This window comes from Mustela nivalis (genome assembly GCF_964662115.1).
Source record: "Mustela nivalis genome assembly, chromosome: 4".
Lineage (NCBI taxonomy): Eukaryota > Metazoa > Chordata > Mammalia > Carnivora > Mustelidae > Mustela > Mustela nivalis.
In genome coordinates this window covers 95,051,174-95,074,414 of record NC_139023.1, presented here as the reverse complement: position 1 = coordinate 95,074,414, position 23,241 = coordinate 95,051,174, and the positions used below count along the sequence as shown (strand labels likewise).

The window sequence follows — 23,241 nt, the reverse complement described above, 5'->3', positions numbered from 1 at the left end:
CTATGAAAGAGAAAATATGAATTTAAGATTTGGGACTAATTTTTAAAAATAAATTGGCTTTGTCTTCATTGTTTTTATGTGCCCTTCTGGGATGATACTAGTCCATTTGGCCCTAGCAACGTATTATGAGTCCATTAGCTTCTGTTCACTGCCAGTTCACGGGTAGATTATATATTATTAAATTCAGAGCAACCTCATGAGTTTTTAATCTTATTGCTGAAATAAATACTTGTTCATCTTGTAATCCATAATATTTGGGGGTATCAAACTAATTTTTCAACTATTTTTAACATGATTAATGTACAAAATGCTCCCATGTTACAAGAGATAGGTTCCTTGTTGAAAAGGAACAATTCATCAATTCCTGACCCAAATTCTCTTTTAACAGATATTACTTTCTATTCAGACTGCTCACCATTACAGAATTCCTAGCTTACTCTGATGAAGTTGAAGACAACAACTGAACGAATTAAATGCTGGGGATAACTTAATTTTTATTACTTAAAAAAATTTTAACAAATATCTTTTCAATGGGACCCCGCCATGGTGGTCTGTAGGGGGCTGTAGTGGTTGTCAGTGTGTCTACTAGAGGTTGGGGAGGGGGACAAGTAATGGCAGGTAAGACCTGGAGGAGATGTAGAAATCTATTTAAAACCCTAAATCTTGACTCCACAAAAGAAAGCATGTTCGACACTTCTTTTTACCCACTATGGTCTATTTTTCCTAACCAATTATTCTTGTAAATAGAGATCAGACACACAGAGAAAACCTCATAGCATCATGGTTTAACATTGCAGATTCTCTTTGTATGATAAAAATAAAATATTATCTGTAGATGTAAACATACGTGTTACTCCAGTAATTAGAATACAGCAATAGGTATATCCACCCAATTGAAGATAATCTCATTTCACTCCAGTGATGGAAAATGTACTTTGGGGTTTGTAGATTTGTGAGTCACCAAAGAGGAATGCCTGATAAGAAGCACAACAAAATATATACTGTAGGCAGCCCACCTGAGTGACATATACAGATGAATGAGCTTTGTCTCTGGTCTCAGTGAACTTTCAGTGTTCTATAAAAGCATTGACTTTATTATTACACTGTATTTCTAAGTTGAAACATATCATTAATGCCATGATGGTCCAGGACAACTTTCCAGTTCGTAACTCAAAACAAAAAGGAAAACAATGCCAAACATTGTATACACTTCAGATAAACTTTAGAATTGAGTAGTTCTTTATTATAATAGAACTCCTAAATATTGCCTGTGTATTGGAAATATTTTCACCATATGCTTATTTGTGACCTTTAACATTTTCAGCCAATATCTATAATGACTGGTATATACCATCGCCATTTCTCCAGACATACGCATCAAATCCATTAGCTAGCAAGCTTTAAGGCCCTAGTAAACTAGTATCTGAAATAAGTGTATTTGTAATTTTAGTTATTTTGCCTAATAAATTAGTGTACTTATGATTTTGGGTTTTTTGCTTCTTGAATCTACAGACTTCCATATTTAAATCAATCCTTTTAAATTTTTGTGCCTGTCTTCTATAAACTGTCAGAAGAAAAAACAAGAGTATGCTGACTATATGCTTGCCTGTTGATGTTTGTTGGCAGTGTATTTAATCTTCTCTTCTAAATACTCTCTACTCTTCCTGCTCTCTTTTTCCCATCTTGCATGGCATCTTGGGGCTGCAAGGAATCAGAGTCAGATCAAGAACAGGAAGAAGAGGTAATTGTATGACATTGTCCCTTGTTGATGGCTGTATTTGCTATAACCGCTAATAAGAGCACGTAGTTAACCTGTGTTCTTAGAAGGGTTATACAGTTTTAGTAACTGAAGGGTCAAAGTTTTAGTTAACCTCTTTGAGCCTCAGTTTTCTCATCTCTTGGATTGAATTCAACAATAGTAAATCTTTCCCTGTAAATTGTTACCCTGTCTCTGTGCAGTAATTTATGTTTCTCTACTGACTCCTGAAGGCCAAGCTATTATTTCAGTTCTCAGAGGTTGGTTTGGTGATACCTGGAGGTCAAAACTTTTCTTTTTCCCCTAATATTACTAAGACATTATTTATTTATTTATTTATTTTTTGCCTCCCATGTCTCCACAAGCTATAGAGGAGTTTTCCAGAGGCTACATTGACATGATGACATGATCACCCTGACTCTGGAGTGTGTCCTTATGTGCATTTGGGTTCTAGCATTTTCTCAGTGTTAATGTATAAAATGGAAATTTACTTGTATATATGAAACATAAAAGTTCTTCAAGGTCCTCAGTAATTTTTAGGAGTGTAAAGCAGTCTTAAGACCAAAACGTCTGAGAACCACTGAGACTAAAAACTTTAAGGAGTGTGCAGTTCAACCATTAGACTGTAATATTATAATGTGGAACTCTATTAATAATGAGCACTTCTTCGAAGGTAGACTCTTTATTAAGTGTTCCATGTACCTCATTAACACTGATCCTCAAAATTGCCCTGTGAGTTCTGTGCTGTCTTATAATAGATGAAAAAAGTGAGTCTTCAAGAGGTTGCCTTGAAGAAAGAACCATTTGAATAAGACCTCTATGATAGTTCAGGCACATTTGTGTTTGTTTCCCGTATAAAGATGTGAATGCCCAAACATCATCATAGAAATGATAGGAAATTCAGTCTACTTTCCTATGTACATATTGGTTCCTGTTTCTAAGATAGACAAATGCAGTTGTTACTAGTTGCACGTAAAGATTTTCAAATGTACTTGTATTCTATTTTTAGTGTTATTCTGATGGATTTGGAATACAAAAACATATAAAGAAAAATAGGTACCCTTGTACCCACCAGTTTAAAATGTGAGGCCCTTTTAGAAAATATACATATACATATATATATATATATATACATATACATATATATATACATATACATATACACAATACAGGGCAGATAATTGCCCTGAATTGACTTTTGACTCCTGCCCTGGCAGCAGAGCAGGACAAGGGGAGACGATAGCCTCATTGTCCTGCTGTATGTAACTATATATGCAGTATCGTGACAGGATAGATGTCATCCTTTCCCTCTATTGTCCAGCCACTCCTTGTCTCACATACTGTTTCCTCTCTGCAGTTGGTGACCCCCTTACCAAACCTGTTCAAAATGGTACCTACACACCTTCTGAGAAAAGCAGTGTAATCATAAAACCATTTTTTGCTATATATATTTAAGTGAGTTTCTTGCATTAGGTTTATGATTGTTCTATTGAGGACTTTTCAGGAGTTGTGCAGGACAATAGATCCAGTTGGTATTCTTTTCAGGATTTGGATTCTTGGCTTGTAATTAATGACAATGAAACTCCTGTAGAATGTATTACCCTGGCATGCTGTTCGTTCTTTCTGCCTTTTTCTCAACTAAATTGACACTGTTGAACCGCCCCCCACCCCCTCACTCTTTTCCTGGCCTTTTCCCTCATACACATGTATTTCTAACATTAAACGCACCCTCGATCCTATCTTGCTGGAAATAACATATTTAAAAAAGCTTTCCACCTATAAAGTCTAGAAAGGAGATTTGTTTTTTCAAAGTTAGGATGAGAATCAAGGAGACTCTCAGGAAGAACTGTAGCAAATTACTTTGACCTCTAGCTTCTGTTATCTCCCCATGGGTGTGGTCATGAATAGGAGCTTATTTGCACATCAGGGGGAAACCAGATGCAGTTTGTAACCATTCAATTTATGTATGTTTTCTTTCAGATCGATATGACATCAGAAAAAAGTAAGATTTTAAATAAAATTGAGTTTGTTTGAAAGCTGGCTACACTAAAGAGAAGCATGAATTAAAATGCAGCTAGATGCCATTACTAACCACTATAATAATTATATTTTTATATTGTCCTTATTAATCATTAATGTATATTTAGAGAAGCAGCTTGGCCAGTTAAATTACAAAAAAATATCTAATTTGTGAGCTAATTAGCAGTAAAATGCAATGATTATTCATCTAAGCATTCACTTTCTTTTGATACCCCTGTTACCCCTGCTATTGCTGTTACGCTTGTTTAGAAACCCACCCTACCGTTTTTGTCCTTTTGTTAGCATAACATTGTCATCTCACTTTTTTTTTTAAGCACTGACATGACAGTATCACTTTTTATATTAAGGAACATTGACTTCGGGAGAGCTCTCATTATTTTTATAGGCTACACCTGTGAAAGTGATACTGTCTCAGTAGTTCTCAGCTACAGCTCAGCCTCCCCCACCCCACCACCTCGCACCTGTTACTGTGGTGAAGTGTAACGGACTTCTTTAGGGCTGAGGTCTAACAGACTTCTGTGAAACTTTCTGGAAAACAAAAACAAAAACAAAAAAAAAAACAAGAATGCAAAAATCAAAACCTCCTGGATGAAATTACTAATCGCAACACTGTACCATTATAGGGCTAATTTTAAATAATGATGCAAATCCCAAACATATTTTAGTACAGAGAGAACTGGTTTTTACAGACCTTAAGGGAGCTATTAGAACTCATTTTGGGTTTGTAATAATTAATTAACATTTTAGTTTTGGGACCTATTTCTGGTGATTGGTTTCTTGTGTGGAAGAAGTTAAAATTTTCAGGTTTCTTTCTTGCTTCTATGCCCCCAAAGAGTTTAGGAAAAAAAATACAAATTTTTATTTTTTTATTCACTTAAAAGTTCATTTTGATTCACTGAATTTCAGGTTGCTATTCCCAAAAGGAGAAAACTTAGAAGCACATTTAATATGGTCATCTGGCCCTATGCAATGATCTGGGACTTTTTTTGTTTGTTCGTTTTGAAGACCTAGTACAATGTAAGTTATTAGGATGCTTTTTTTTTTTTTTTGAAGATTTATTTATTTAAGAGAGAGCAGGAGCAGGGGCTGAAGGACAGAGGGAGAAGCAGACTCTCTGCTTAGCAGGGATTCGAAGGCAGGGCTTGATCCCAGGACTCCAGGATCATTACCTGAAGCAGAAGGCAGCCTCTCAATGGACTGAGGCACTCAGGCACCCCCAGAATGCTTTTAATTGAGAGTTTCTTTGCTCTTATGTTAAATCGTCATTCAGGACTAGATTATTTGAGGTTCTGGATGTTTTCCTTTGGCTTGTACTTGAACAAATTTGCATTAATATAAATTATTTTAATATATATATGCATAGTCACAGAGTATATCTTCTCAACAAATACCGATTCTCTCAAGAGAAGACTCTTAGTTGTTAAAAAAGTGACACTATTGTTGCTTTAATTAAATCCTTTTTTAAAAAAAGATATTTTATTATCCCATTTTCTTCTTCAGGACTACTATGTCTATTTAAATGGCCCTTTCCTTTGTCTCTTGAACACTAACTAGTAGAAATTCAAGTTTAATACATCCCGCTGGCTCAGTTACTTAAAAAAGAAAAGGGGGAAAGCTACAATATTGCTATAATGCCACAGATTCTCCTAAATGACTCCTAAGTGTTGTGAGTATTTTTTAAAGTTTAAATTTAGATGCATTTTTTTAGTTTAAAGATAATCCTTAAATAATCTTCATCTAGGTATAAAATAATCCATAAAGAAGGGCTCTAGTGAAGGAACTCTTTCCTAAGTCTTTTCAAGAGCAAATCCTAAAAGAGTTTGACCAACTTCTCCTTTTTGCTTTGAGTGGGTGCAGGTCCCTACTACCTGTCCTTCAGATATACTACCGCATTCAGCACTGATGTACAGACTTGTAGGGAAAGGAATACGCTTCACCACAGTAATGTTTCCATATTGTTCTAATTTCTTAACCATCCTCCTGCCCGTGCATTTCAGCAAAGCCACCGCTCCCACCAGTTTCCTTCCACCTTTGCTTTGCATGGAAATAACTTGGCTTACATAAACTGTGCGTGTGTCCCGTGTGACTGTCTCTGATTTGGATTGCCATGCATCACATTTTAACTTTGGACTCACATATAAGTTTAATCACATTTGTTGTTTTGTTGTTTTCTTCTTTCCTTTCCTTTATTTCCCTCCTTGGTCTGTCCTTTATGTGTCTAAACCAGGAGGTTGCTCCAAGGAAAGGACCATGCCTCTTAGCACAAGACCATTCGTTTCATTGTTAGGTGTGAATTTTCCTTAGATGAAATGCCGGTTTGCAGCTGATTCAGACATCTTTTATATAGTCATTGTATATTGGCAGAACAAAACACTGAATTCTGGATTTTCATATGATTAAAAAACATATATACATCATTAGGAGGCATTCTGAGTTTGCTACTACTGGCTTTCTCCTAGAGGAAATCAACTTTCTGCAATTTCTAATGCTTTTTTCCTTTTTTTTCCCCATGTTTATATTTTTTTCAACATTGATCTGTAACATCTGAACAATCTTGAGATATTTCTGTGTAATTTCACTGCGTTCGTTCTTTGTTTTGATCTGTGATGGTGTGTGTGTGTGTGTCTGTCTGTCTGTCGTGGCTGTTTGTTATAGCTTTGTTGTATGTGTGGATGTGCTATGAGTGAGAAAATTAAGCAAGTTATTTCCTGCTCATTTTTCCTTTTCAGTTTTTTTTTTTTTTTTTTTTAATTTTTCCGTTAGCCTTGCTTTGCTTTTGTATCCTGAGACCTTGTGGATCCACCATTCCCGGCCCATTCTGTTGTCCCTCCCGCCACAACAGGAAAAGACACTGTGTCGTTTCAGTCCTGATTACATTTGCCAATATATTTTTTTGATTTCCATTTTACTTTCAATGTTTTTCATTCACATCAAAGATGATGAGACAGAATCTACAGAAACATCTGTCCTGAAAAGTCACCTGGTTAATGAAGTTCCTGTCCTAGCCAGTCCGGACTTGCTCTCTGAAGTTTCTGAGATGAAACAAGATTTGATCAAAATGACCGCCATCTTGACCACAGATGTATCTGATAGGGCAGGTTCTATCAAAGTGAAGGAGCTGGTGAAGGCTGCTGAGGAAGAGCCAGGAGAGCCTTTTGAAATTGTTGAAAGAGTTAAAGAGGACTTAGAGAAAGTGAATGAAATCCTGAGAAGTGGAACCTGCGCCAGAGATGAAGGCAGTGTGCCGAGGTCTCAGTCGGAGAGAGAATTAGAGGAAGAGGAGTGGGTGATTGTCAGTGATGAGGAAATAGAGGAGGCTAAGCAAAAAGCACCTTTAGAAATCACCGAACACCCATGCGTAGAAGTTAGAATAGATAAAGAGCGCAACATCAAAGCAGAGAAAGACTCAACGGGGCTAGTGAACTACCTTACTGAGGATCTAAATTCCTATGTGTCTCCTCATGAAAAGCCACCACAGACAGTTCAAGGGATAGCAGGGGAGAAACGTGACGCTCTGGCTACTGGCAGGAGCTCTGAAAATGAAAGGAAAGATGCACCCCCACATGACACGCAGAGTGCCCAGAAACAGCACAAACCAAGCCTGGGAATAAAGAAGCCAGTGAGAAGGAAATTAAAAGAAAAACAGAAACAAAAAGAGGAAAGTGTACAAGGTAGTGCAGAAAAAAGTGAACTTAAAAAATGTAGTTCAGAAGAGTCATTAGATGAAGATGCAGGTTTAGCCCCTGAACCCCTCCCCACTGTAAAGGCCACTTCACCTTTGATAGAAGAGACTCCCATTGGTTCCATAAAGGACAAAGTAAAGGCCCTTCAGAAACGAGTGGAAGATGAACAAAAAGGTCGAAGCAAGTTGCCTGTCAGAGTCAAAGGCAAAGAGGATGTGCCAAAAAAGATAACCCACAGGACACATCCAGCTGCATCACCCTCTCTGAAGTCAGAGAGGCACACACCGGCATCACCCTCCTCTAAAACAGAAAGACACTCTTCTCTTTCCTCCTCTACAAAAACTGAGAAGCACCCTCCGGTATCACCATCAAGTAAAGCTGAGAAACACTCACCTGTGTCACCCTCTGCAAAAACTGAAAGGCACTCCCCTGTGTCTTCAAATAAAACCGAGAAGCACTTGCCTGTGTCACCCTCGACAAAAACTGAAAGGCACTCCCCTGTGTCATCTACAAAAACAGAAAGACACCCACCTGTTTCACCTTCAGGTAAAATGGACAAACGCCCACCTATTTCGCCCTCTGGGAGAATGGAGAAACATGCACCAGTATCACCTGGGAGAACAGAAAAGCGCTTGCCTGTGTCACCAGCTGGACGAATGGAAAAGCATCCACCTGTATCAACCTCCGGGAAAACTGAGAAACACTTGCCTGTGTCGCCTTCTGGGAAAACAGAAAAGCAACCACCTGTCTCCCCCACCTCAAAAACAGAACGAATCGAGGAGACAATGTCTGTTCGGGAGTTGATGAAAGCTTTCCAGTCAGGTCAGGACCCCTCTAAACACAAGACTGGACTGTTTGAGCACAAATCAGTGAAGCAAAAGCAGCCACAAGAGAAAGGCAAAGCTCGGGTAGAAAAAGAAAAGGGGCAGGTGCTAAACCACAGAGAAACACAGAAAACAGAGAGTCAGACAATCAAACGAGGCCAGAGATTTGTAGTAACAGGAGTTTCCGAATCCAAGAGAGCAGTCCGTGCTTCCTCCGTAGGGTTTAAGAGAGAAGATCTAGTTGTAGAGAAGGAGAAAGCCCTTAGCCACAAAACACCTGAACCTGTTCAGTCAGCACCAGAAGAAGAAAGCCATAAAGAGAGTAACGTTCCCAAAGAAAAGCTGACTGATGACCAGGGAGACATGGACCTCCAGATCAGCCCAGATAGGAAAACTTCCACTGACTTTTCTGACGTCATTAAGCAAGAATTGGAAGACAATGACAAATACCAACAATTCCGAAGGACTGAGGAGACAGAAGAAGCACAGCTTCACTTAGATCAGGTACTCACTAGTCCTTTCAACACGACATTTCCACTAGATTACATGAAAGATGAATTTCTTCCAGCTCTGTCTTTACAAAGTGGTGCTTTGGATGGCAGTTCTGAGAGCCTTAAGCCTGAGGGAGTGGCAGGTTCTCCGTGTGGCAGCCTGATGGAAGGGACCCCTCAGATTAGTTCAGAAGAAAGCTATAAGCACGAGGGCCTCGCAGAGACCCCTGAGACAAGCCCAGAAAGCCTTTCTTTCTCACCAAAGAAAAGTGAGGAGCAAATTGGGGAAAGAAGTGAAACAACCAAGTTAGAAACACCATCAGCAGCTCTTTCGGAAAAAGACCATCCCTCAATCAAAGACGTCACTGATGGTTCTGAAGAACAAGGTGCTGTGGTCGCTGAAGGCACAGAGCCCTCAGCTGAGTGTTCACTGAAGGAGGCCACCCCAGACCCTTCCAAAGACACATGTCCTAGACAAGAAGATGATTCCCTTGGTAGCTGTAGTGTGTTAGTAGCAAAAGAAACACCCAAAGGAGTGACTGAGGAAGCATCCTCTGATGAGGGTCAACTTACGAATGTTGGTTCTGCCCACAAGACGCACACTGATTCTGAAGCTCAGAAATCCACAACCACTGAGCCCTCAGATGAGACAAAGGCCTCTCCACTGCCTGATGCTTTTGTAAACACAGGCACAGGAACTGAATCAAAGACCCAGGGAGTTGCCAGAAGTCCCCAAGGGTTAGAACTTGCACTCCCCAGCCGAGACAGTGAGGTCCTCAGCCCTGGTGCCGATGAATCATTTGCAGTGAGCCACAGAGACTCCCTGGAAGCCAGCCCTGTGCTGGAGGATAACTCCTCACACAAAACTCCGGATTCTCTGGAGCCGAGTCCTCTGAAAGAATCCCCTTGCCGCGACTCTCTAGAAAGCAGCCCGGTAGAACCAAAGACGAAGGCTGGAGTTCTCCCAAGTCACTTCCCTCTTCCTGCAGCCGTAGCCAAAACAGAACTCTTTACAGAGGTGGCCTCTGTGCGGTCCCGGCTGCTCCGAGACCCAGACGGCAGTGCCGAGGATGACAGTCTTGAGCAGACGTCACTGGTAGAGAGCTCTGGGAAGAGCCCCCTCTCTCCAGACACTCCCAGCTCGGAAGAAATTAGCTATGAGGTCACACCCAAAGCCACAGATGCAAGCACACCCAAGCCAGCTGTAATTCATGAATGTGCAGAGGAGGATGACTTGGAAAATGGGGACAAAAAGAGATTCACACCTGAAGAGGAAATGTTTAAAATGGTAACCAAAATCAAAACGTTTGACGAACTTGAACAAGAAGCAAAGCAGAAAAGGGACTACAAGAAAGAACCCAAGCAAGAAGAATCTTCTTCATCCTCTGACCCAGATGCTGACTGTTCAGCAGATGTGGATGAACCAAAACATATGGCAACTGTAGAGGATGAAAGTGATGTCCCTGTGGTAGTAACATCAGAGAGCAGAAAAGCTTCTTCCTCCTCTGAGAGTGAACCTGAGTTGGCACAGCTGAAAAACGGTGGTGACACAGGCCTCTTACCAGAGCCAGTTATTCGAGTACAACCTCCTTCTCCACTTCCATCCAGTGTAGACTCCAATTCCAGTCCTGAAGAAGTACAGTTTCAACCCATTGTTTCCAAACAATACACTTTCAAAATGAATGAGGATACTCAGGAAGAGTGTGGTAAATCAGAAGAAGAAAAAGACTGTGAATCCCATGTACCTGAAGAGAGTCATAGTATTTCTACTAATGGCCCAGATAGGTCTTATGATGATCTGAACAGAGATGCTGATCAACCAGAAGTCTGTGAGGGCCATGGGTGTGAGACCAGGAGTCCTAGCAGCCCAGTCACTCCCGTATCTTCAGGTCTCTACAGCTCCCCTAGGGAGGATATCAATGAGCAGCTAGCTATCCATGAGGAATCAATACCTCTGCAAGACACTGATGAAAAAGACACAGAAGGAGAAGAGCTTGATGCTTCTCAAGTGGCATCTCTACAAGTAGATTGCCCCAGTGAAAGCTCTTCGTCTTTGTCCTCCTCCTTGCCTCACTGTCCAGCATCTGAAGGACAACAATTAGATGAAGACATATCCTTTCTATCTCCTGCTACAAAAATAGAGGATATCAAAACTGACCAAGCTTTTGAGAGCTTACCGAATGACTTTTCCATGCAAGACTCATCAATTACTACTCAAACAAATATATTGTCCATGGATGTTCCAGTGTCTGACCCTGCTGAGCCTGATGAAATCTATGATCCTCAAATAATAAGCCCTTATGAAAATGTTCCTTCCCAATCTTTTTTCTCCAGTGAAGAAAGCAAAACTCAAACAAATGCGGGATACACAAGTTTTCAGTCTTCGGAAGTGCATTCTGTTACCATCACATCCTCTGTTGAAGACACGGTAGTAATAAGCTCCTCCAGTACAACTGTTTCAATCCAAGAATCTAATTTTGAGCACCAAAACATGGAAGAAGAATCCAAACAAGAAAGCACCTTGTGGGAACAGCGATCAGATCAAGCCCCTTCATCTTTAGAGCCTTCTGTACCAAATACATCAGCAGTTGTTACTGACCAAATCAGCAAAGTCATCATCACAAAAACAGACGTGGATTCTGATTCCTGGAGTGAAATCCGTGAGGATGATGAAGCCTTTGAGGCTAGAGTGAAAGAGGAGGAACAAAAGATATTTGGTTTGATGGTAGACAGACAATCACAGGGTACCACCCCTGACACCACTCCTGCAAGGACCCCAACTGAAGAGGGGACTCCGACCAGTGAGCAAAACCCATTTCTCTTTCAGGAAGGAAAATTGTTTGAGATGACCCGAAGTGGCGCCATTGACATGACCAAAAGGTCCTATGCCGATGAAAGTTTTCACTTTTTCCAAATTGGGCAAGAATCCAGGGAAGAGACTCTCTCTGAAGACATGAGGGAAGGGAGTCCTGGGGCTGAGCTCCCACAGCGGGAGACATCAGCTGAGTCACTAGCTCTCTCAGAATCAAAAGAAACAATGAGTGATGAAGCAGACTTACTTCCAGATGACCTGAGTGAGGAAGTAGAGGAAAAGTCTGCTTCAGATGCTCAACTCAACACCCACATGGGGAATTCAACCTCCACTGAAACATCAACAGAAGAGGCTCCTTCTGAAGGTGCTGAGGACCTTCCCACCACACAGATGGGTGACATGCCTCCTAAGTCTAGTGTGAAAAAGCCATCTTGCCCTGACTCCCCTGAACCAGTTGTACACGTTCAGTTAGATTTTTCCACAGTTACCAGGTCCTTGCATTCAGATCGGGATGATGATTCTCCTGATTCTTCCCCAGAGGAACAGAAATCAGTAATTGAAATCCCTACTGCACCCATGGAGAATGTGCCTTCTACTGAAAACAAATCCAAAATTCCTGTAAGGACTACACCCACATCAACCCCAGCACCTCCATCTGTGGAGAATGAGAGTTCCCTTTCTGAGGATTTTTTACCCAGCCTGGATGAGGAAAGTAAAGAGGATGAAACAAAACCAAAGTCTAAAATCCCCGTGAAGGCACCTGTCCAAAGAGTAGAGCAGCAGCTTTCACATCTAGATTCCTCTCTCCAGAAAACAGTGGCTCCTCAGGGTCAGGACATGACAAGCAGAACACCAGATAGTAGAAGCAAATCTGAATCTGATGCCAGTGCTTTGGACTCAGAGACCAAATGTCTAGTAAAAACTACAAGTTACACTGAGACAGAAACAGAGAACAGAGAGAGGGCAGAGGAGCTGGAGTTAGAATCAGAAGAGGGGGCCACCAGACCAAAGATATTTACATCCCGATTGCCAGTTAAGAGCAAAAGCAACACATCTTCCTGCAAGGGGGCTGTGAGCCCTATGAAAGAAAGTAAGGAGCATTTCTTTGACCTTTACAGGAACTCCATAGAATTCTTTGAGGAGATTAGTGATGAGGCTTCCAAGTTAGTGGATAGACTTACACAGTCAGAAAGGGAGCAAGAATTAGTTTCTGATGATGAAAGTAGTAGTGCCCTGGAAGTTTCAGTAATTGAAAATCTGCCACCTGTTGAGACCGAGCATTCAATTCCTGAGGACATCTTTGACACAAGGCCTATTTGGGATGAGTCCATTGAGACTCTGATTGAACGCATCCCTGATGAAAATGGCCATGACCATGCTGAAGGTATTTGCCAGCCACTGGGATTCCCTGTGCTACGCATGTCATAAATTTGATATAGTTTTTTTTTTGTATATCTTTTATTTGGTGATTTGTGTCTCATTTTCTTTAAGCTTTCTGTAGTGGTTACTGTGTTTGTGTAAGCCCTTTGTGTTTCGTGCTTTCTCTGTGTACTCTTGTCTATGAAAACAATCTCAAGATTGAGTAATGAGAATGCTTATGGAAAACATAAACATAATAAACAGGCAATGGTGATCTTGCCTTTCTCGAGCCGCTGCACGTCAGGCCATGCAAGCTTTGAGTTTTGTTGTTCTGGAATCCCAGGCTTAGCCTCAAATTAGGCACTTTCACTTTTGCAAATGAATATGTTGGGCTTTGTTTCATATGGTAAGGATTCATAGCTTTTTCTTCTTACCCTTAAGTATTTCAAAATAATTTGTACTCAACTTAATAAATTTGTAATCATTAGGAAGCCATTTGCCCAAGAAGATTTCACATTATCACGAAATCCCAATTGTTGTGGATCTGTTTTTGATTCAAAAGGTTGGATCTCAGATACCACTGGTAAACACTCAAAGCAAACAAATACAAAGCAAAAAAACAAAACAAAAAAACCATGCTCTTTGTTTTAGTGTTAGGTGAATGGAGAATATATTCTGATTAGATGCAGCAGACAACAAAAACTCAAACTTTGCATGATGTAAGTGACTGTGAGAAGATGATGACCCTTTGAATTATAAAAAAGGAAACCATAGATGGCTTTGAGAAGTAGCCTCTGGTCTTCCAATATCTCTGCAATAAAGACTATTATTCTTAAATTTGTGTCATAGGAAAATGTCATACCTAAAATGCTGCCCATCAATTATTGGAGGTTAAAAACCAAGGGGAAAATGACAGCTTGTGGGAATAATATATAAGCTTACCTAGTAGTAAGCAGACAGAAATTTCACACAAAAGACATCTATGCCTATTGATACAACTGACACAAGTATATACGCTTTTATCCTTCCTTCTTCCAGGGTCACCAGGATCAAGGAACATTTCTCTGGCCAGACTAAAAAAAAAAACCCAGGATGGCCTGATTTAACCCATGGTCTATGTCTCTTATAAATCTTGGATATGATTTCTTTCAGACATGACCCGGAAGTGATCTATGCTGCCACAGGCAATAATAGGAGGTCCTAACCCGTTACTCTACTTCGGCATCCTATTTATGATTTTTCTGGTTTTTGATGAACAAGACGACTGTCTTCTGGTGGGCAGTATTCTCTCAGATAATTTTAAAAAGAAAGTCCTAAGATTACTAGAAATCAACAACTTTTATAATATGTCCAGTGACTAGTCTTGATTAAAGAGATATGGAAGCAGTTGGTTTTCATGATTTATAATTAAATTGACTCCCCATTCCATTCCAGAAATCAGACAAACACACATTTTAAAATGATTTGAAATATAATAGCTAATTTGTGCTATTATCAAATATTTGGACCAGTGACTTCCTTTCTTTGGATGATCAGTACTGTGGTTGCTCTCCTGTCATAGACACCCTTTGGCCATTCTGTTTTTGACCTTCTATAGATCAACAGGATGAGCAGGAACGGATCGAGGAAAGGCTGGCTTATATTGCGGATCATCTTGGCTTCAGCTGGACAGGTAAAATTAGTGTAACTTACTTTTTCAACAGATCTTGCTTTGTTTAAGAAACACAGTTGCATCAGCCAAGTGTCATTAACAATGAAAAAGTATTTGTTTCCTTGGGTGAGACCACATGGAATAGTGAAAAGAATAATAAACTCTGAGCTAGAAAATCCAGACAGGCCTTCTGTTATCTCTGGAATTTAGAAAAATAGAATTTTAAATCGGGGGATATTGAGAATATACCAAATGTCACTCTCCTCCTTTGGGAGCCATGGATATCCAAATTTTGAGGGGATTATTGTGTTTCAGAGTCATTGTTAGATGCAGTTGTCACAAAATTTAGTTGGAGATTTAACCCAGGTCTCCTTACTTTAGATACCTTATATCAGATATCTTCATTGTGAACAGTACTAAATGTGCTTTGGTTGCATATTGAAATACATAGGAATAAGATGTTTCACTAATTTTCTGAGAAATAGGATTTTTAAGTATAAAAATTGCAATGTATGTAAAATTATTAAAAGAAAATGAATTGTAAAATCAATATGAACAGAAATCCCTAAGACCCTTAACAAAGATAATTAATAACAGGGCAGAGAGAATAGTCATTTCCTCACTTTTTTTTTTTTTTTAGTTTTTTAAAAATTTAATTTAGTTTTATTTTTTATTTTCAGCATAACAGTATTCATTATTTTTTCATCGCACCCAGTGATCCATGCAATCCGTGCCCTCTATAATACCCACCACCTGGTACCCCAACCTCCCACCCCCTCGCCCCTTCAAACCCCTCAGATTGTGGACTCTGAAAGTCCATAGTCTCTCATTTCCTCACTTTTACACATTTAAGTAGTTGTTAAATACTGATCAGGTTTTTTTTTTTTTTTAATTGAGGGATTTAGGGGGAAGGAAGGACATCAAAATATCCTTGATTGACTAATTAAATAGGTGACATCCAGAATTATTTATTTTGTTTCTTAAGTATGTGTGTGTTTGTGCATAAAACGTAGTATCTATGTACTTGTTGAAAATTCAAACCCCACAACCATACAGAATGGTAGAAAATTGAAAGTGTAAAGAAGTTTCTCATACCTGCCTCTGGTCTTCTTGCTTCATACCTCAAAAATAGCTGCTTCCACTTTCTCATGTATTCAGGAAAAAATATGCAGTAACCACACCTAGGTGTACTATTTTAAAATAAGCACAATTTTTCTCAATGGTATTCCTTGTAAATATTCCATCAGCATAGACATCTATCTCATTCTCAGAAATGCTATTTAGTTTTACTGTGTGATAGTATCATAATTTTATCAGTGGCCTTTATTGCTGGACATCTAGGTTGTTTCCTGTTAATGACAAATATTGTAGTGCATTGATGTATTTTCATGAGAATCTCTATAGGGCATGTTACTAAAAGTAGAATTGAATATCTGAATAAAGGGTATGTATTTTTTAATTCTGAAAGATATTTGCTGATTGCCATCCAAAGAGTACTTATTTGCGCGCACACACACATACACACCACAGTGTATAAGTGTCCATGTACTATGTTAATGGTAGACTTTAAAGGAAAATTTTGTGGCTTTTTCCTTAGGTCAATCAATGCTTCCCAGAGCTTTTATTCAAGTGACATCAAATTAAAGAAAGTTTATCCAACCAATGTAATATAACCACAGCCAGTCTTTATCCAAATATCCAGAAATAGGATTTACAGTACTTAAAACATTATTTAATGATGATTAAAAGTGAGAAAGGCTGTTACTCCTGTTCTCAGTAATTTATTTTCCATTATCTTGGTTAAGAGTATAAGCCTGTATTAATGGTCCAGTCTGCATTTTGGAATTAAATGGGCCTGAATTAGGCACGTTTTATCATCCGTTGCCTCAAATGTAGTGTTTCCACTGTGAATGTGATCAATTCCATACCTAGTTGTTGTTGTTGTTGTTTTTAGATTTTTTATTTATTCATTTGATAGAGCTCACAAGTAGGCAGAGAGACAGGCAGAGAGAGGGGAAGGAAGCAGGTCCCCTACTGAGCAGGATGCTAGACAAATTCCATACCTAGTTTTAAGGAGGACCTCCACAGTTAGGGACAGAAAAACAAAGTCATCTTGAGAGTCACTTCTAATGCACAGGAGGAGAAAACGAACACTATTACGGCAATAGAAAGAACGCATCATTTACGAAATCACAGAGCCAGGTGTGGAGATGCTGAAGTTCTGGTATTTATGGAGTAATATTTTCTTTTCTAGAATTAGCAAGAGAACTGGATTTCACTGAGGAGCAGATTCATCAAATCCGAATTGAGAACCCTAACTCCCTGCAGGACCAGAGCCATGCTCTCTTGAAGTACTGGCTGGAAAGGGATGGGAGGCAGGCTACAGGTAGGTGGGAGCTCTATGTGAAAAGCATTAGGCGAAAGGCTGAGCTCTAAGTCTTGCTCAACAAGCCCTTTCATTTAAATTCAGTAAAACAATAAAATACTGAATGTTGTCAATCTGAAATACTGCCATAAGCAAATGAGAGCAAGCTATGACATTTCTAAAATACGCATCTTGCATAACAGTTCTTACACTATATTCCCATGAATAATGTCGGTTTAGGGGAAACTCTGGCTGCTAATAGAAATGTTATGAAAGACCTAAAATTTTCTAAATATCGGGAGTGGACACTGTTCCTTTGTCATTGTTTTCAGCTCCTGAAAATTAGTGCATTGCCTTCAGCTCCTACTCTCTTTACTCCTAAATAACTTAATTGAGGGAAAGATGTCACGTAGATATGCTTTATAATGATTTGCATATAATATTCTGACCACATCAAATCAAATGAGAGGTGATAAAGACCATTACTTCATCTCATTCTTCCGCTAGTCTAAATTTGCTACTTCCTTTAGTGTCTCTCTGAAGATCACCTAGAGAGCTCCCTTATTTATAACCAGTCTACTGGTTTTTGCCTTTCCCTCTCTTGCCATTCTCCTAGGTAGGATTGCCAGATTTGGCAAATGAAACTAGAGGACACCCAGTTACATTTCAGAGAGTTAACAAATAGTTTTTTAGTATCGGTACCCTCCATGCAATATTTGGGATATATCTATACTTTATAGTTTATTCATTTTATCTGAAATTCAGATTTGACAGTGTGTCCCATAATAATATCTGGCAATTCTATTTTAGAGCTTATGCCTAATGCTTTCCCACCTTTCTATGCATGTATCTTTTCTGTTTGCTTATTTTTTATAAAGACCTTTAATTAAGCTTTGGTTGTTTCCTATACAAATATCAAAATTCTAGTAAGACAACTAAATGAAAGAGATCTTAAAAACAGTACTTACCCCTCAAAAGTAATAAATGAGAGTTTTCTCTACTATCCCAGATACCAGTCTCATTGAATGCCTCACTAAGATCAACCGAATGGATATTGTTCATCTCATGGAGGCCAGCACAGAGCCTCTCCAGGAGCGCATCAGTCATAGCTATGCAGAAATTGAACAGACAATCGCACTGGATCATAGTGAAGGTCAGACAGTTTGTGGGTGTGGGTGCGTCTTGTATCTGTGGTTAATTTGGGCAACTGGACCACATCTTCCCTTTTTTAGAGGGCAGTCTGTGGACTTTGGTTATCACACATTTTTCTCATTTTATAGGTACCCATACTGCTCATTCTTTGTTATTTCACCATTGTCTTAATCAGTTGGGACTGCTATAACAAAATGCCATGAACTCGGTGGTTTAAACAGGAGAAATTTATTTCTCACCATTCTAGAGAATGGAAGTCAGAGATCAGGATGACAGCATAGTCAGGTTCTGGTGAGGACTGTCCTTTGGGTCACAGATGGCTGTCTTCTTGCTATGTCCACACATGGGGGAAAGAGACCTAGCTAGCTCTTTGGCCTCTTCTTATAAGGGCACTAATCCTGTTCCTGAGGGCTCTACCCTCATGACCCAATTACAGCCCAAAGGCACCTCCAGATATTATTGCATTGGGATTTAGGGTTTCATCATATGAATTTTAAGGGGATGCAATCACTCAGTTCATAACAACATGGATGACCTATCCATTTCCCTTGTCTCAGTTCCTTGATGGCTTCTGATACTTGTGTCTGTTACTCTACATGAGCTACCCATTTCAGTGCTCACAACCAAGACTGTATCATCACCACTGACTTTACTACTCCAGCGTCCTAACTTGAAGCATTACATTTACTTCCTCTTTTGCTTCCACACCAACATTTCTTCAGACCCACTGGGACCTCCAGCCATTCGCCCCGCCATCTTGTCAGTACTCATTTTTTCACATTCTCATTCTCATTTATTCACATGCTCACTCACTTTCTTTCTTCTTCCCTCTCATCTCTATTTTATACCGAGAATTTTCCTCTTCTTTCCAGCTTCCAGCATTTCTCTTCTCCTTATTCACAACTGATGACCACACTTCATATTTCCTAGAAAAAATGAGAATCATCTGAAGGAAATGTCCATTTCTTTCACAAATCTACCAACCTACATGCATCTCAGTGCCTGTACTCTGCCTTCTTTCTGCTGTGAAATGTCTTTGCTTTGCTAAAACTGTCATCTCTTCTTTTTTTCTGGATTTCATCCCTTTTTATCCAGTAAAGGACCTCATTGCTTTAGTTGTCCTCTGTGGCATTCTACAACTAGACCATGCTCAACAGCACTAAAACATGCTTTAATAGAGCCCATCTTCAAAAAACAAAACAAAGCAATTCCTTTCACCCTATATCCCTTCCTGTTTGTTCTGTTTCTCCATTTATTTTATAGAAAATCTCTCCAAAAATAAAGTCCAAACTTCCTCTATCTGCTTCATGTCTTCTGGTTCTCTTTAGAGCTGTCTCTAGAGTCCATGCCACTCAGTCTTTTGTCATCACCACCCAACAGAAAACAGTCTCCTAAAACTCACCAGTTATTTCCTCATTGCCAAATATAGTGAGTAATTTTTCAGTCTTCACCTCATGTGCCCCTTAGTAATATTTGATGAAAAAATTAATCTCTTCTTAAAATATTTTCTTCATTCACTTTCCAGGATACCCTCCTTCCGTGTTTTTTCCCCCCAATTTTACTGGCTATTCTTCCTCAGTTCCTTTCTGTAGCTTCTTTTCCTAGATTTCAGTGATGGTGTGTGTTACTGTTCAGTGAAAGCTTGTCCTATCTCCCATCTCTCTCCTTTTCCATAAAACCCAGAGACCTGGGCTCTCTGTAGTTCCCTGGGCACCTATGTGTTCTCAGGCTGTGGGTCTCAGCTACTTTTTGTTACCTCCACTCTAGTGGACTCTTCTCCTCTCAGAGCATCAATACCTCAGTACCTGTTTCTCTCACTTACTTCAGGCCTCTGCTCAAAATCATCTCCTAACAGGACTCTTTCCTGACCAATCTATCTAACACACTAGCCCTATTTGCTCTGTACTTTTACCCTGGTTTCTTTTTCTTCTAAAATATGTCATAAATTTGTATCTGCAGAAATAAAAGTTCAGTGAGGACTTGTTCATTGCTTCATGTCTAACATCCTAAACAGCACCTACTATGCTGTCGATACTCCATATAGATCTGTTGAGTGAATAAATAAATAGATGCACGTCAGTCATACCTCTACCAAAAATTTTTCAGGGGCTCCTCCTTGCCTTGGATATGGTAAAATTCCTTAGCCTGGCTTGAGAGATGCTGTGTGAAAAGGGTACTCACCCCAGAACGTTGTTAATACAAGTCAATACTTCCAAAGCACCTAGAACAGTGCCCAATGCATAATCAGTATTTAGAATGTATTACCTATTGTTACTCTTTAATATTTACCTCTTTAATATAAGTGAGCTGTGATTAAATACTGAATTAAAATTGTTGTGCCCCGCAGGGTTCTCAGCCCTTCAGGAGGACCTATGCACCACACAGCACAAGCAGAAAGAGGAGCGAGTTGCTTCTAAAGAGAGCGAGTCTTGCGAGCACCCTCCTATTGTCTCAGAGGAAGACATTTCTGTCGGTTATTCCACTTTTCAGGATTGCATCCCCAAAGTAGAGGGGGACAGCTCAGCAACAGATCTCTTTCCCCAGACTCACAAGGAGCAAGCCCAACAGGATTTCTCAGGGAAAATGCAAGATCGGCCTGAAGAGTCATCTCTCGAGTGTCAGCAGGAGTACTTGTGAGTTTCAAAAGAAAAGCCTGTCATGTGCAATTCCAAGGAACAAGCCCGTGTGACAGGAGTGCCAGGCATATACTGCTGTGAATTATTTTCAGATAGTTTGCAAAGAACCCCACCGATAACAAGGGCCAGAACTACAGACAAAGAGCAAATGTTCTGAGACAGAATTGTGACAGCATTGTGTGGGAGGCCTGCTTGCACCAACTTCCTGTTCTGTGACCTTGGGCAAGTCCCAAAGCCCTTTTGGTTTCTGTTTTCACATCTTTAAATTAGAGTAATATGCACCATATTCATCTCATAGGGTCACAAGTCAAGGACGTGCCCGTGAAAGCGTTGTTTCAACTATACAATTTCACGTGAACCTCATTCTTATTGCTTGTAAGAGTCCTGCCCCTCAGACAGGACTGAAATGCTCTGGTATGTGCCAGTTGTCCCATAGCCCGTTCAGAGCGTGAAAAGTCAGTGTAGGTGAAACAGCCCTCGGTATGTTTCTCCAGAGTGGTGGGGTGGCTAAGAGTAGAATTGGAAACACAGCAGAGATGATTCACACAGAATGAAAGACCATTAAAATAAGGTGGGGTGTGGTCAGAGTGGGACTAAAGAGAAGTTTTCCAGAGAGCTTCTGGTGAAAGGAAACGACGGAGCAGGCAGCTCAGAACTCAAGTTCTGGCCTTTCTAGAAGCGAAGGAGAAAGAGAGTTGTTTGAACGGCACTTGCTATTTAGAGGAAGAAAACAGATCTTGCAAAAGGCAAATGCGTCCCCTGAAATCTGAGACTAGTGTGTCAGGAGATTGCGTCATAGCATGGCTCTTGTCATTAAGTGAGCTTTGTGCTGGGGTCACTGGAACTTAAGAAGAGGTGAAATGGGTAAGAAAATCAGCCCTTTTTCCACTGAGCCACCACCTGCCAACCACCTTTAGATTTTAGGGGAGAGCAGAAAGAAGAGAGGAAAAAAAAGGAAAAGATGGGAAGCAAAGAGGGCATATCAGAGAGGCACTCTGGGCACTTAACATCTGTGGAGTGACAGAAATTTGCAATAAGTTAAACAGAAAAAGCAGAAAATTCTCTTACTTAGAAAATGAGATTACAAAGATTGCCTTGGAGTAACTCCAAATTATATCAGTAGAAAAAGTTTTAACTAGGTCTCTCCATCAAGTAATACAGTTTTCCAGAGGTATTGTAAGACTCCCTCTCTATTTACAATTATGATAGAGATATTAACATGCAGTTTGTATATTGGTTCTTAAAATTTTTTTCCCAAACTTTGATTCTTGTCTCGAAAGCCTTATTATCTACAGAACTTTTTCATATAAACCTCCTCAAATCTTCAAGATCCCCTTGAGTTATCAAAGAAAAGATGAAATTATAATTTATATACTTTGTGGGGATTAGGAAATGGTAATACATTTTGGGATAATTTTTATCTTTAGAATACATCTTTCCCTGTCAATGCTAGATCAATGATCTGTAACTCTATACGATATGTTACATATGATTTTTATTCAAATTTCCTTTCTTGGCCACATCTACAAAACTTATTTTAACTTCCATGGACCATGAAGATAAATTCCATTTTCCTTCTAATTCTCTTGCTTTGGGAGTAGGAAGAATGTGTATACTCTTCTGGTATAGCTTGGCTTTTCCATTTCAGTGTGACAACCCCAGGGACGGAAGTGTCAGAGACTCAAAAGGCCACGGCTGTATCTGGCTCTCCCAGCAAGACCCCTGAGGAAATTAGGACCCCTCCTGAGGAGGAGAGGCCATACCTCCAGACCCCAACATCTAGTGAGCAGGGAGACTCTCCCATCATACAAGAACCTGAAGAAGCCCCAGAACATGCGGAGGAGAGTTCTCAGAAAACCAGCCTTGTGATTGTGGAGTCTGCTAATAACCAGCCCCAGGATCTTGAAAGGCTCAATGAAGATGAAGCTTTCCATAAGGTAAGAATCTCTTCGTTTTCCTTGCCCATAGGAAGCAAAGCTACAAACCTTCCCCAGTTTCCACTTCTCTACTGGCTTATTTTTTTCCCTGAAAAAAAATTAACCTGGGTCATGTGAACCCCTCAATCCCTTTTAAAACCTGGGGCCAACCAGAGAATCTAGAAAAAAAAATGATACACATTCCAATTCTAGCTATTTGACCACGAGCTGTAATTTTACAACTGAAAAACCTTTTGCTAAGGAAAATGAACACTGGGATGAATCAAGATACCCGATAGAGCTTTTCAAAATTGATAACCACAGGAGTACAGACTAGTGGGAGGGATTCGCGGGGCCTCAGGTAGATGCCAGCCACGGCATCTTGTGGGAGCCAGACTCCGGGTAGATCTGCCTGTGCCATCAAACGATGAGCAGGCAGACTGTGGCTGTCCCATGGGGCTTACTTCCCCAAACAAGTTTTTCTTGTTAAAGGAAAAATTATTTCCAAAATAGATCTCCTTATGTCTGTTTTAAGAAGGACTTTGAAAAGGGACAT

At 39.9% G+C, this 23,241-nt stretch overlaps 1 protein-coding gene across 50 annotated transcripts in view; it reads left to right on the top strand.

The window, feature by feature from the left end:
- Positions 1-23,241, top strand: part of ANK2 (ankyrin 2) — a 661,731-nt gene that overhangs the window by 627,191 nt on the left and 11,299 nt on the right. For 25 of the 50 annotated variants that reach the window (XM_082727928.1, XM_082727940.1, XM_082727918.1 and 22 more), the window contains 7 exons: positions 1,709-1,741; positions 3,737-3,758; positions 14,563-14,637; positions 16,871-17,002; positions 17,991-18,134; positions 20,481-20,766; positions 22,418-22,706. In XM_082727928.1, coding sequence (XP_082584054.1) covers positions 1,709-1,741; positions 3,737-3,758; positions 14,563-14,637; positions 16,871-17,002; positions 17,991-18,134; positions 20,481-20,766; positions 22,418-22,706 — 981 coding nt within the window. Of the gene's footprint in view, positions 1-1,708; positions 1,742-3,736; positions 3,759-6,732; positions 12,991-14,562; positions 14,638-16,870; positions 17,003-17,990; positions 18,135-20,480; positions 20,767-22,417; positions 22,707-23,241 lie in introns of all 50 variants that reach the window. The other 25 variants (XM_082727947.1, XM_082727904.1, XM_082727901.1 and 22 more) reach the window with 3 other exon arrangements.